General features: G+C 34.8%; 1 protein-coding gene across 1 annotated transcript; it reads right to left on the bottom strand.

Annotated features, from left to right (window-relative positions):
• Positions 1-7,185: 7,185 nt before the first annotated feature.
• On the bottom strand, positions 7,186-11,978 carry LOC101219936 (NADP-dependent malic enzyme). Its single transcript, XM_004135620.3, has 19 exons — positions 11,649-11,978; positions 11,162-11,282; positions 11,001-11,075; positions 10,597-10,748; positions 10,401-10,506; positions 10,248-10,313; positions 9,968-10,063; positions 9,782-9,853; positions 9,609-9,692; positions 9,424-9,522; positions 9,234-9,281; positions 9,105-9,158; positions 8,900-8,998; positions 8,702-8,791; positions 8,478-8,555; positions 8,311-8,385; positions 8,125-8,215; positions 7,588-7,716; positions 7,186-7,490 (listed from the first exon to the last, which is right to left on the bottom strand). Exons 1-19 carry the CDS (start codon positions 11,798-11,800, stop codon positions 7,402-7,404), a joined length of 1,776 nt encoding a protein of 591 aa, XP_004135668.1. The 5' UTR covers positions 11,801-11,978; the 3' UTR covers positions 7,186-7,401.
• Positions 11,979-13,481: the final 1,503 nt, after the last annotated feature.

Raw genomic sequence — 13,481 nt, 5'->3', positions numbered from 1 at the left:
ATGGAAAAAGATAGAAAAAAGAAAAAAGAAAAAAGAAAAAGAAAAAGCAACTTTTTGATTAAAAATTGGAAATAAAAAAGTAAATAAGAAAAACTATACGTTAAAAGGTCAAATTTAATTGCTAATAATAGCTATACCCTAATTGATAGAAACAGAGATTTCGACACGTATTGAGAAATCCAACGGCTGTGATATTGTAATGTGCAAAATGGATGATAAAGAGCGGTACACGTCAATGAGATGGAGGATAGGCTAGCTGGTAAGTGGGGCCCTTATCTGACGTCACATCAACGGTACCTGTACTTTCATTGCAATGATCAGACGGCATCTACTGAATCTGAGCCGTTCGATGATAACACGTGGAAGGTAATTCCAAATTCCTCACAAAATCTCACTTCAAAACGTTTTTTCTTTGAAGTTTTAGTATTGTTTTTTTCTTTCTTTTGGTGTACTTTAAAGATATATTATTGATAAAATGATGGGTTGGTTCGTACAATTAAGATCTCAAATATCTACATGCATACTAAAAATTCAAAAAATGTTTCTATTACTTGACATTGAGTGTCCTTAGTATATTTGAGAAACGATATTTTAGTATTTGAAAAATATTTAGATTTAGCTATTCTTTTATATATATTTTTTTGGTACTTATTTATATTTAAAAAGTGATGATTTGGTACATAATCGTTTATATTTGTAATATGATAGTTTAGGCTTAACTATTTTGGTATCCAATCGTTTAAATTTTGCTATTCAATATTCCAACGATTTTTTTCACGATCTTTTTATATTTGAAAACCCAAATAACAATTTGAAAAACAAATAAAAGAAAAATACGATTGAAAGTGTAAGAAAAATCGCATTTTCAAATGTGTATGTTCTTAAACAAATTTTCAAATGTGTATGCAACATTTTAATATGTGTATGTTCTTAAACAAATTTTGATTCAATTTTCCTTTAAACTCTAAAATAATAAGAAAATAAGAAAATGATAATATCTCTTTCATTATAATCGGTGAAAGTTTTCATATATTTATCTTTATGATAAGGATTAAAAAAAATTGCATAAAAATACGTTTGTTTAGTTAAAACAACTTACAATTTATAATATTGTAAAATGTGAAAGTCAAGTATTACTTTAAAAAAAAAAAGGAAAGAGGAAAAAAAAAAAACCCATTAATATTAATATGGGTTTTATTTTTATGTAGTGCATTTCACTTTTTTTATTAAAAAAAAAAAAAAAACTTTCTCTTTCTTAAAAATATTCTTTGTCAACTTTTTGTAATTTTAAATTATTTTCATCCAAAATGGTGAGCATTTTATTTTTTAACATCCATTGCTAGTTGATAAGCTTACACAAATGCACTGTTTTTCCTTATCTTTCATTAGTACTCTTTTAGTGATTTTTATATCATTCCATTATTTGTTATACCACTCAAAATCTCCATTTAAATAGTTATTCATTAACGCTATATAATTTATTCAAAGATTTATCTAGTTAGGTCGATTTGATGAATGGTGTCAGTTTTTCTCTCGATATTAGTATATCAATTAATCACTCATATTGATGTAGTTAGCTAATTTAGTTTTTCATACTTTAATTCTAAATCAATTTTAGATTGAAGTATAATAATATATTTTTTTTAGTTAATTAACTCATGAAATGTTGCGATAATGCTCTCTTGTCAGGACAATAGAAGATAGTAAAGAGACCATTCAACGAGTCCACTAAAAAAAGATAAAATCTTAGAATGATTGATATTGGACAACTGAACCAATCTACACAACAACTGGTTCGTAGTTCCACTCTAGTATGGAGTCTTTCATTGGCCTTCATTCTATCCATGGGCGTCTACATAAACTCTTAAAACAAGAGTTGATAACAGTAGTACATCTAAATTGTGAAAGTTGGTTCCTTTAAGACCGTTTAGTATATTAACAGCAGACTTATTAAATCATTCCTTCATTTCATCATTCCCAATGTGTCATACATGTATTGTTCATTAAGAAGTACTGTTTGTTTAATAATTTAAAACTAGGTGTTACTATTAAAGGGGTAAGAGAGAAACTTTTTACAATGTAAGATAAGTAAACTTTGTCCACATTCATTCCCAACCAAAGCCTAAGAATGAAGAGGTTTAAATAAATTAGTAGAAACTGAAGCAGCTGGAAAGTGATACAAAAACTTATTCCATTAACAAATAACTTCTCACTTCTGAAGGAGAAAACATTACAACATTACATCATTACAAGTGATAGATTTTGGGAAGACTTCAAGCTCTATCTTAAAGCACAGTCTAAGGATATTACAGAGCTCCTATAAAAAGCTCTAAAATGGAGACCACCACGACAATAGCTTGTTACATTTATTGGTAGGTTCGGTAGACGGGACTGTACATGCAACTCTCAGCATATACTTGACTAGATCTGCAGGGTGTGGGAGACAGGTGGCCAAACCTGGAGTACGCACAAATGCAAGGCAAATGGATTAAAGATCATGTCAAAGAGTATTCAAATCTACAAGAGTAGCAACATTATCAAAGAAAATGTCTCACCAACTTCATATGCTTTTGCAGCCACATTAGCTGCAATGTTTGACGAGATCTTTCGGATATTAGTAAAGGGTGGGTAGATCAATCCCTTGTTGTAGTTCTCCTCAGAGACTTGGGCAGCCAATGCTTAATTCCAATTCTAACCCAAGAGCTGATTCATTTTCCCTTCATTTCAACTTGAATTACCATACGATAATTGTGTATCGTAAGAGTTTAACAACATTATTGATCATTAGAAAAGTTAAACTAAATGTGGGCGTACATTTGTGCATGTATATCACCATATCCCTTTATAAAACACCTGTAGTATCTTATTAAAACCAGAAAACCAAAAGTTCTAACACATCCATTAGTCTTGGCCAATTAACCATAGCTTTGACCTTCTCCCCATCAGCTTCTACCCTTTGTTTGAAATCTAATGTTCCAGATATTGTATCCTATTTTCCTGAACCTATAACACACTTCCTTCCAATTGGCAAATAACTTATTCTCTCTTAGATTAGTGAATACTACTCCCAAGTGCTTTTCGTGTGTTGTTATTGTTAACATTGTATGCACAAATATAATCAAAGAATACTAGCACAAAATGGCGAAGGAAATGTCGAAATACCCAATTCATAAGAGATTGAAAAGTAGTTGGGGTATTAGTTAATCCGAAAGACAGCACCAGGAATTCATAATGCCCTCATGTGTGTGAAAACCCGTTTTTCTATATCTTCATCTCTCATTGATGATACCCCAAAGGAAGATCCAATTTTAAAAAAACCGGTGCACCATCAAATTTATCAACCATGCTCATTTGGTTCAGTTTGTAGTAGTCCACAAAAAACGCCATCCCCCATCTTCTTTTTTAACTAACACCATACTCGAACATGGGTTTCTACCCTTTCAAGGTTATTCGGTGATCAATTTTATGGCCTTACCTTGGGAGTAGCAAAGATGTCTTCATACTATTTTAGTAATGATTGTATCACTGGATGTCTTCTTCATCCCTCTTTTCCTCAAGTTCGCTTTCACCATCAGTACCTTCTTCAGTTAGAAACCCCTTGAATGGGGTATTTCAGATGTGATGTTCCATATGTCAGGCCATCAAAATCGATAGTCAAGTAAAATCTCTTTGGCAACTGAATGGGGTTTATCACAAAGTTCATCTGGCCTAAAATTAATTACGAGGGTGTACTTTTGTCGGAAGTTTTTACTTAATTGATATGCACAACTTTTTTTAAATGTTATTTTGAAAGATGTGGGTTCCTAGATCCTTGATTGATATGCAATTTCTTAATGCCGCATTTGTTTCTCAGAATATGTTTGCTTAGTTAATTCAACTGGTTTGGATTTGGAGTAGAACAAAATATATATGAAACAGACAACTAAGTTTTTAGGATTAGTAAAATGATGAATGAAAGAAACATGCATGTGACGTAGGGTATTTGTGTACATATGTTAATATTTGATCTAACTACCGGTGTAAAACAAGCCTTTATTTTACTTTTTTGAAGCAAAGCAAGACTTGATTTTCTCAACTTCCTTGGTTCCAACTTGAAAAGCCTTGGTGAGTTACAGTTCCTGGTAATTGATTGTTGAATGTTGCAATCACTGTCGTAGCCTTCTTCCCATTGTCCTTTTGGAAATGCACTAGTCCCTTTGGGAAAATAAATACTTATCCCTTCTTGATGGACTTAGATATCAGCACATTGGTTATAGTTATGAAGCCGACGTCTAGCTCACCATTGAGAACAAACACTATTGGTGGTACGTATGTTGATATTGGATCTAAATACATGTACTTCCCATCTCCCACAAAACAGCGAGTATACTAAGAGCAGGTTGGAAGCTCAAAACAAATAACTTTCCAAGAGGTGTCTTTAACCTCTTTCTTCATCCTTTCATAAGGATGGGTGCCATGCTTACAATGCTCTGATGCCATAAACGGTCGGGTTCAAGGGAGAAGTGCCAAAGCCACTTAGTTAACAAAGCTTTGTTGCAGATTTTTAAGTTACCAATCTCTAAACCCTCCCTGACTCACAGGACGCCCCCACAACCTCTCAACTAACCAAATGAGATCCATGACCATCCACCCCTTCTCACAAAAAAGTCTCATATATTTTTCAATACTCTAACACACCGAACTAGGGACAATATAAAGAGACAAAGGGATACCACTCAATACAAACTTAATCATGGTTAATCTGGCAGCTTTTGAAAAGAACCCTTTTTTCCACGCTACTGATCTCCATCGGACTTTCTCACAAATAGGATTCTAAAAAGTCAAGACTCTCGGGTTCCCACCCAGAGGAAGTCCCAAATAAGAAGAAAGAAAAGAGCCAACCTCACACTCAAGCATTTCCGACCGCCTGAACAACTTAATTTATTCACTATTAATTCCAGAAATAGTACGTTTGCTCCTACTAATCTTAAGTCCAAGCATATCTTTAGAGAAAGCCACCGTATGATTAAGGATGAAGGACTCCTCTTTCCTAGAATAAAAAAATTGTGGTATTATCCGCAAATTGAAGATGCAATAAGGCAACTTCATTCCTTCCAACCCTAAAAGGATCGATGATGTTTCCTTCCACTCCCAAAATGAGCTGACTTAAGACATCCACAACAATTAAGAACATGAAAGGAGACAAAGGATCCCCTTATCTTAAACCTCTAGAAGCTTGACCCGATCCTTTATGAGGTTCCATTGATGAGGATAGAATACTCCACACTCCTTCCTGACACACCTCCCACATCCACATTCTTCACTTGTAACCAAACTCTTTCTTCATCAACCCTCTATCCAAAAAATCTCAATCCACATGGTCATACGCCTTCTCAAAGTTGAGTTTTAACATCACTCCCTCCTTTTTCTTCGTCCTATATTCCTCAATGACTTCATTAGCTATAAGAGTCTGATCCAAGATCTACCTCTCCGCCAAAAAGGCGCCTTGGGCCTCAAATATTGTAGAATATGGCAACACTTTTCTTAAACAATTGGCAAGAACCTTCACAATGATCTTATAGACATTGGAACAACGTGATATCAAACCTTGTTAAACGTGCACAACTACTTTGGAGAGGAGAAATCTAAGACATTTTGAAAATTTTCTGCATTTTCTGTTTTTCAATTTAACTTATAATTTAGTATGCAATTTTGTTTTAATTTCCTAGGTCTTGTTTTCTATAATTGGCATTTAAGTGTCTTTTCAATGACTTTTGAGCTTCCTCCGCCCATGCACAATCTTTTAGCCTATAAAATGACTTGTAATGTTCTCTAAAACTTAAATTATCAATATTAAAAATTTTGTGTTTAATCAACCCTTCTAGTGCGGGTTATTTTTCTAAATCTTTCTTTAGATTTGATGTTAAAATCAATTCATTGGATTAGTCTTGATCATACTAATTTTGAAGTAAGTTGTCTAAGGATCTTTGAGTGACTATCATAGATTCAAAGTTTGATCTAAGTTGCTTTATTTGTGAGTGTTTGCAAGAATACAAGAAGGACCTCTAGCTTTGCATCCAACAAACATGGCGAATGCTTATACACCAATGAGAAAGAGTTAGTTGAAGACTAATATAGCTGCTTTTTCTTTTGCAGAGAGAATGTGAATGTGATCTCAATCTAATTTAGTAACTCACTTCAATATCACAATTCACAACGCACGTTTTCTCATAGCTGTTAAAGTTTCTGCGGATATTTGGGGGTCAATGAATTCACTCTGGTTTCCTCCAAAGAATCCATGACCTTATTGTATTATCAATTATGTGTTTTGGAAGTTTCCATCTATTCATATTTCACCATTTTCACTTTCTTAACCCAAAAAACTATTAGTATAATAATCAAGGAAGGTAGTAAATAAGAAGGAAAAAAACGACTGAATATAAAATAGTAAAAATTGTAGGTTTAAAACAGATTTTGAAATAGTATTTTGTTATTATATTCTTACATTTCTATACGTCTCTATTCATTTTTCGTTACCCATAGTAAAATTGAAGTTGTGATTAGAAATGTTCAGTCCTTACCTTTGGCTTCAGTGGGATATAAACTATCTATTTAGACACAAAAGAAACTGGTATGAAACAATTTGCCTAAAAATGTGTTCACGTTTATACTTGACTAGTGAATACCATACCGAATCCTGGAAGATATATGGATCTAAGAAAGGTTCATATATACGAATTTAGCCGGTTGAATATGGTGTACACTCTTCTCAGCAAATGTAAGCTTTCTTGGTTTGTTCAAAATGGTAAGTTTGAAGGGTGGATGATCCCAGGGGATTGTTCGAAGAGGTTTAGAAGTTAAAGCTTTGATTCAATTCATCCTCGAACAGGTGCGAAACTTTTGGGTTACGTTGCTGGTTAAATCCTTTAGTTGGTGTTTATGCATTTGAAAGAGTTCCTCCCGAAATGGTTTTTCTTTTGGCATAGCTTTGTATACTGCATCTGTCATTTGTATATTTCAATTGATATCTCATGCTCTTTTCTTTTTTTAGTTGAGAAACTAGGGATAAACTATGGACCATTAATGAAAAGATTATTGGACCTCTTTCCCAGACATACTGCTATTTACCTTGGTAACCCATTTGTTCGAATAATACCAAAGCATAAAAAATATGAAGGTGCTGGTGAAAAATCTACTACTCTCACAAAGAGAAGAAACTAAAGCAGCTGGAAATTGATACAAAAACTTATTCCATTAACAAAAAAACTTCAGAAGGAAAAAACATTACAACATTACATCGTTACAAGTGATAGATTTTGGGAAGACTTCAAGCTCTCTCTTAAAGCACACAGTATAAGGATATTACAGAGCTCCTATAAAAAGCTCTAAAATGCAGACCACCACAACGATACCTTGTTACATTTATCGGTAGGTTCGGTAGACGGGACTGTACATGCAGCTCTCAGCATACTTGACTAGATCTGCAGGGCGTGGGAGACGGGTTGCCAAACCTGGAGTACGCACCAACGCAAGGCAAATGAATTAAGATCATGTCAGAGAGTACTCAAATCTACAAAAGTAGTAACATAATCAAAGAAAATGTCTCACCAAGTTCATATGCTTTGGCAGCCACATTAGCTGCAATGTTTGCCGAGATTTTTCGGATATTAGTAAAGGGCGGGTAGATCAATCCCTTGTCGTAGTTCTCCTCGGAGACTTGGGCAGCCAATGCTTCCGCTAGTGTGACAAAGGCAAAAAAATTGTTCATTATACCATCATTTAAGGATTTAACATTGCGATTATACTCGTGGTTTGGAAATTGAAAATAAATTTCAGAATGCTTGACATTATCAACTAGTTCATAGATTTTATTTCAGGGCATGACCTAGCATTTGTAGTATTATTAAATCGGACAATCAGATTCAAGATCGATTCACACTCTTGAATCGAATGATAATTCTTATTTCTGATTCTAACCCACAAGCTGAATCATTTTCCCTTCATTTCAACTTGAATCATATGATACTTGTGTATCGTATGAGTTTAACATTATCGATCATTAGAAAAGTTAACTAAATGTGTGCATATATTTGTGCATATATATATGTAACTCAATGCCATTGCTCATTTAACAATCCTACTTACAAGCAGCCAGAAGCATGTCGTCGTGGACACGAATTGCTCCAGAAATTACGACACCCAGACCGAACCCAGGGAAGATGTAGGCATTGTTGGACTGATTTGAGATTAGACAGGTTCAAAAGGTCAGGTCTTGATATGTGATAACAACAGAAGAGTATATCATCCAACATAATGATAAAATAGACAAACCTGGCCAGGGACAAAGGTTTTCCCGTTATATTCAAATGGATCGAATGGACTTCCACTGGCAAAGATTGCACGGCCCTTCGGTTGACATATGAAAGCAAAGTAAGTCAAGTTGTCGAAAAAGCAAATAGGGAAAAAAAATTCAGTATAATATGGTATTTGTTATATACCTCACTCCAAGTGTAAGCCTCTTCAGCAGTGCATTCAGATTGTGACGTTGGGTTGGAAAGAGCCATAATAAGAGGTTTCTGCACAATAATATGATGAAGTAATGTAAGCGTGCATTGGGGAAATATGTTTGGCTCAGTAAATCCTATTTGCAAATTCAACATGTATGTAATATGTATATGAGCTTATGGCTTATGAGTGCATCTGTGAAGGAGAAGATAGAAACCTCGTTGATGGAGGATACAGCCTCGACGACTTCTTTTGTAAAAGTCCTTCCCACTCCAGATGATCCAATCAGAACTGTTGGCTTAATTGCCTAGCATTGTAAAAAATAGGTAAGCAACGGGGGACAAGCCGACGACAACAAGGAATCATAGTGAGATTATGAGAAGTAACTGAAACTCAAGAAGAGAAAGGTTCACACCTTCACAGCACTTAATAAATCCTTGACAGGTTCATGCTCGTGAGCCCATGGCTTCTTGAAGTGTTGAAGTGAATCCTTACGCGAGTGGACAATTAATCCCTACAAGAACATCATTCTCTTATGGTTGAGTCCAAAAGCCGAAAATATTAGCTCATTAAGATACACAAGTATGTTTCTCTGATAAGCTTGATTAACTCTCAAATACCTTCGAGTCGACAAGCCAGATCTTCTTGCGGGTCTCCTCAACTGGAGCTTTTGTCTAAAAGGAAAAAAAAATCGATTAAAATTTTGTTTGCAATCCATTTATGTTTGATATAGCTTCACATCTGCCTACCTGTTTAGATACTTCAAGGGCTATAAGCTCTGCAATACCAGTTCCAGCCTGCAGCCATACCAGAAAAATATGTAAGGAAATATTCGAACATGGAGGTGAAGGAGTGGGAATGAAGGACCATTTACACAAAGAAATTCACAAAAATACAAGGAGGAAGGGAGGGAGGGAGGAATGCAAGAAGAGATCTTACTTCCCCAGCACCAAGGAACAAGAACGTGTGATCGGCCAAGGTACCACCAATGAGTTTGAGGGCGGAAACAGCACCAGCAAGAACGACAGCCGCTGTCCCCTGGAACAAGAAAAAGAATATGGATATAAGAAAACTTGACTACTTCCTAAATAATGAGTATCAAATTGATATTACACAGGCCGTACCTGAATGTCATCATTGAAGACTAGATGAGTTGTGCGATACTTGGCAAGTAGCTCAAAAGCATTGTGGTTTGCAAAATCTTCAAACTGAAGGTTTCAATTAGAATTTAGAACCACTTTGTACAGAAATGTTCAAACTTCAGATACCAATGACAATAAATATACCATCGTCTAACCTGAATCAGAACTTTTTCCCCATAATTCTGCTTAACAGCAGTCATAAACTCATCTAGAAGTTCATAGTATTCCTGCATCGAACATAGGCAAAATACTTGAGTTCATTATAAACTCACGAATCTATAACAGCTCAAATATAAATAAAAGAAAAAGGAAAAAGAGCAAGATAAAGATGCATTCCAAACCTCTCCGGTTGCTCTTCTCTGTTTAAGCCCAATGTAGAATTCATCATTCAACAATTTCTCGTTGTTTGTCCCAACATCAATTGTAATAGGCAAACACTATCAAGAAAATGAGGTATTAGCTGAAAAGAAGAATATCCTTCAAAGCTTTAAATTAAGGTCAATGAGTTCAATGATTCTTGATGCGGCAGTGTATGGAGAAAGTTTCCACAAAAGCAGGCATAAATACATCATTAGTGACCAAAAAAAAAACAGGCAATTGTTTTTTCAACTAAATCCTTACTGCAGAAGGACGAACTCCTCCAAGTGCGGTGTATAAAGAAAGTTTTCCAACTGGAATTCCCATTCCCTAAAACATTCAAAAAATTCAACGAGGATCAGTAGATCTGTTAACAAGTAGTTCTGGTTCATCAGAAAATATGTCCATAGGAATTACCTGACAACCAAGATCACCAAGACCCAAAATACGCTCACCATCAGTCACCACAATTACTTGGATGCTCCTTTGGGGCCAATTCTTCAATACTTCAAGAATCTTACCCCTGCACGACTTGGCATTATAAGATACATAGAACCTTGAAAGTCATTACTATACGGGGTAAAAGGAAAAAACAAAAAAAAAGCAGCCTTACTTCTCTTTCAAACTAATGTAAAGACCCTGAGGACGCCTGAAGATGCTTCCGTACTTCTGACAAGCTTCACCAACTGTGGGAGTGTAGACAACAGGAAGCAGTTCTTCGACATTGTCAACAAGAAGTTTGTAAAAAAGCCTTTCATTTCTTTCCTGTACACCAAATTACAAGCTCCACTAAATCAAATTTTACACATAAATAGAAGCAAACAAGATAATCATACCCGCTTTCAAAAAAAGAAAAAGATAATCAAACCCAGAATAGGAAAGTACAAAACAAAAAGACCAGTGAGGACTGAACGCTAAGAGAATGGTTGAGCCACAGGCTTGATCTTTTTCACTTCAGGTAATTGAACGCAGAACAAATTATTAGCAAAGTAAATGAGGAATGGTAGGTCTAAGAACCTGAAGTTCCATCATGGCAATAAATTTTTGTAGTGGAAGTTGATACTGCCTGATGTTCTGCATCAACTTCTTCTCCTGGTATCACAAATGAAAAGGTTGTCAAGAAGTATTTTAAGAACACGACAAAAAAAAATATCTCAAAATGGAACATCAGTAGCAACCTGAAGTTGTTGAGTAACAATGGCAGGTGGCAAAAGCCCACGCAAATAATGAGCATCTCTTTCCTTTTCTGTAAATGCCAACCCCTTGTTATGATGCGGATCCCTCAACAACGAATAGCCACTGCATCGCATCAGGAAGTAACAAAAGGATTCGTGAAAAATATTCTCCATTTTGCAAGGAACAGTAATATTCTAAGAATCCAACAAATCCAAATTCCAGCTAGATCAGAATCTAGAGTAAAAATCAAAAGTCTCTTCATGAACCTTTTCAAGAATTCAAGATAACTCCCTATCACAAATCCTAAAGATGCAAGTGAGTAGTTCCCAAGATTAAGTAAAACACAAAGATGAAAGTAAGAGTGTGTAGTTAATCAGTCAAACTAAACAGTTACATCTCTGACTTTGAATACAAATTAGCAAAGTAAACACAAAATAAGCAAAAGAAAGCAATTAAACCAAACCCCAAAACCCAAGAAACTTGGATTACCTCGCGACTGAGAAAGTCCACGGAGTGACAAGCTGTTCCTCTGTAGCACAGTCTTCTCCATATATATCCTCAACACCACCACCAACAGTTGCTTTGGGGTCCAAATCCAACACAGAACCACCATCACCGATCTCCTTCAAAGTACTCTCCATCCCAGATCACTAAACTCAAAATTGAAGCAATCCACAAAAAGAAGAGTGGCAAAACAAATCTTCCTCAAAAAATAAACACAATACGAATTGGGAAGACTTGGGCGTCCATTAAATAACCAAACCCACTTGCCACCATTGACGAGGAGAAAAGGCAAAGTCAAATTTGGCGAAAGATAATGCATCACTAAGAACAAGAATAGGAAACAGAGGGAGTGAGAAAGTGGGGTCACTGGTTCCATTATCGGATAAAATGATATCATATGATATTTTTTAAAAAAAGGGTACTCGAGATTGTCCGTTTTCGCATTAAAAAAATGGTTGGATTCACAAAACGTAGTGACGGTCATGATGAATGAGTTGTTGAGGATTAAACAATAAAAGAGTAAATGAACTGAAGCAATCGGAGAGTAAAAAGGAAAGAAAATGTTAAACCCTTTGGATTGTTTGGACAAATTAACAGAGAGAAATAAGGAAACAAAAAGGAAGAGGACGGTCCTTGTAAGCTTAAGCCGCCCTCTTTGAACAGACACCGCCGCCTGGCCCTGGTTCCTCATTGTACGAATCACTCCATTTTTCTTCCAATTTTGATTCTTCTTTCTTTTTTTTTACCAATTTTATACCCAACAATCTCATTTTCTATCTATCTTCATTCATGCTTTGCATCACTCATTTGATTTAATACTCTACATTTCAGCCCTCAAATAAGTTCTTAAAGAGTTTGAAGCCTTTTGGAAATGGATATTTAATTTTAAAATCCAACGGTTGTTGGGATTGTGAGAAATCATAAGATTAAATCATTCAAACAAAAATTTCTTTCTCCATATTCAATTCTATACCTTGTGATCAAAAGTCTGGTTCCTACATGAAAATTAAACAAACGGTAAAATTTGTTACATTCAACTAAATCTATAAACTAACTAAACAAATTCAAAATGAGAACTATTTTTTTATAAAGAAAATTTAATTGAAAAGGTTGTTGATTCAAAATAGTTTAATAAATAACATATCTATTAGTTTATTTTAGACTACAATGTGTATTTGTTGAACATCATCATAATTTTAATATATAAACATCTTTGTCATGGTAGTGTTCTAGGGTTTAATAATAACAATTTTCTTTTTATTGCCAAAAACAAGAACCAATCTCCTCCAAAGTGAAGGAAGAAACCTACAAGCCCAAAATAGAAACAAGAGAAGAAGAAAAGTGCACTCTCACAAGCTAGTGAGTGAGTAAGTTACAAAAATGCAAGCATTTAGCAAAATGAATATCAACCATAGAAGGAGCGATGTCGAGAACAATGCAAGATAGCATTTTGATCTCCAACAAATCATAATCAACATCAACCAAAGAGGCAATAACTTCCGTCGAGTCAGACTCCACCACAAGCAGAAAAACAACATAACCAGAAAAGGACAACATGAATAAAAATGTCCATCTTTATAGCTTTCAATTATTCCAGAATCTTGATCTTTCAAGCTTTAGAAATCCTTCTCAAATCGACACCCACCAGAAATCCAATAGAGTCATGAAGCATTGTAATTGTAATTTAACCGTTATACAATGATTCCTATTCTTTTAAAAAGTAAATTGAACTGATTTGCCTAATTATTTTTTAACGATTATCACTTTTGTTTGATTTTAGTGAAAAAGTCAAAAACCCAATTTGGATTTATATATATA

Source organism: Cucumis sativus, chromosome 1, assembly GCF_000004075.3.
Source record: "Cucumis sativus cultivar 9930 chromosome 1, Cucumber_9930_V3, whole genome shotgun sequence".
NCBI classification, from domain to species: domain Eukaryota; kingdom Viridiplantae; phylum Streptophyta; class Magnoliopsida; order Cucurbitales; family Cucurbitaceae; genus Cucumis; species Cucumis sativus.
Note: the sequence above shows the minus strand (reverse complement) of the source record. Positions and strands in the feature narration are given on the sequence as shown.

Bases quoted from the DNA above. Each gene is read 5' to 3' on its own strand.
- LOC101219936 (XM_004135620.3), bottom strand. From the start codon at position 11,800: ATGGAGAGTACTTTGAAGGAGATCGGTGATGGTGGTTCTGTGTTGGAT. The intron at 10,507-10,596 runs GTAAGGCTGCTT...CAAGTCGTGCAG, and splicing joins TACATTAGTTTGAAAGAGAA to GGGTAAGATTCTTGAAGTAT. The intron at 8,792-8,899 runs GTGTGAACCTTT...TTACAATGCTAG, and splicing joins ATTTATTAAGTGCTGTGAAG to GCAATTAAGCCAACAGTTCT.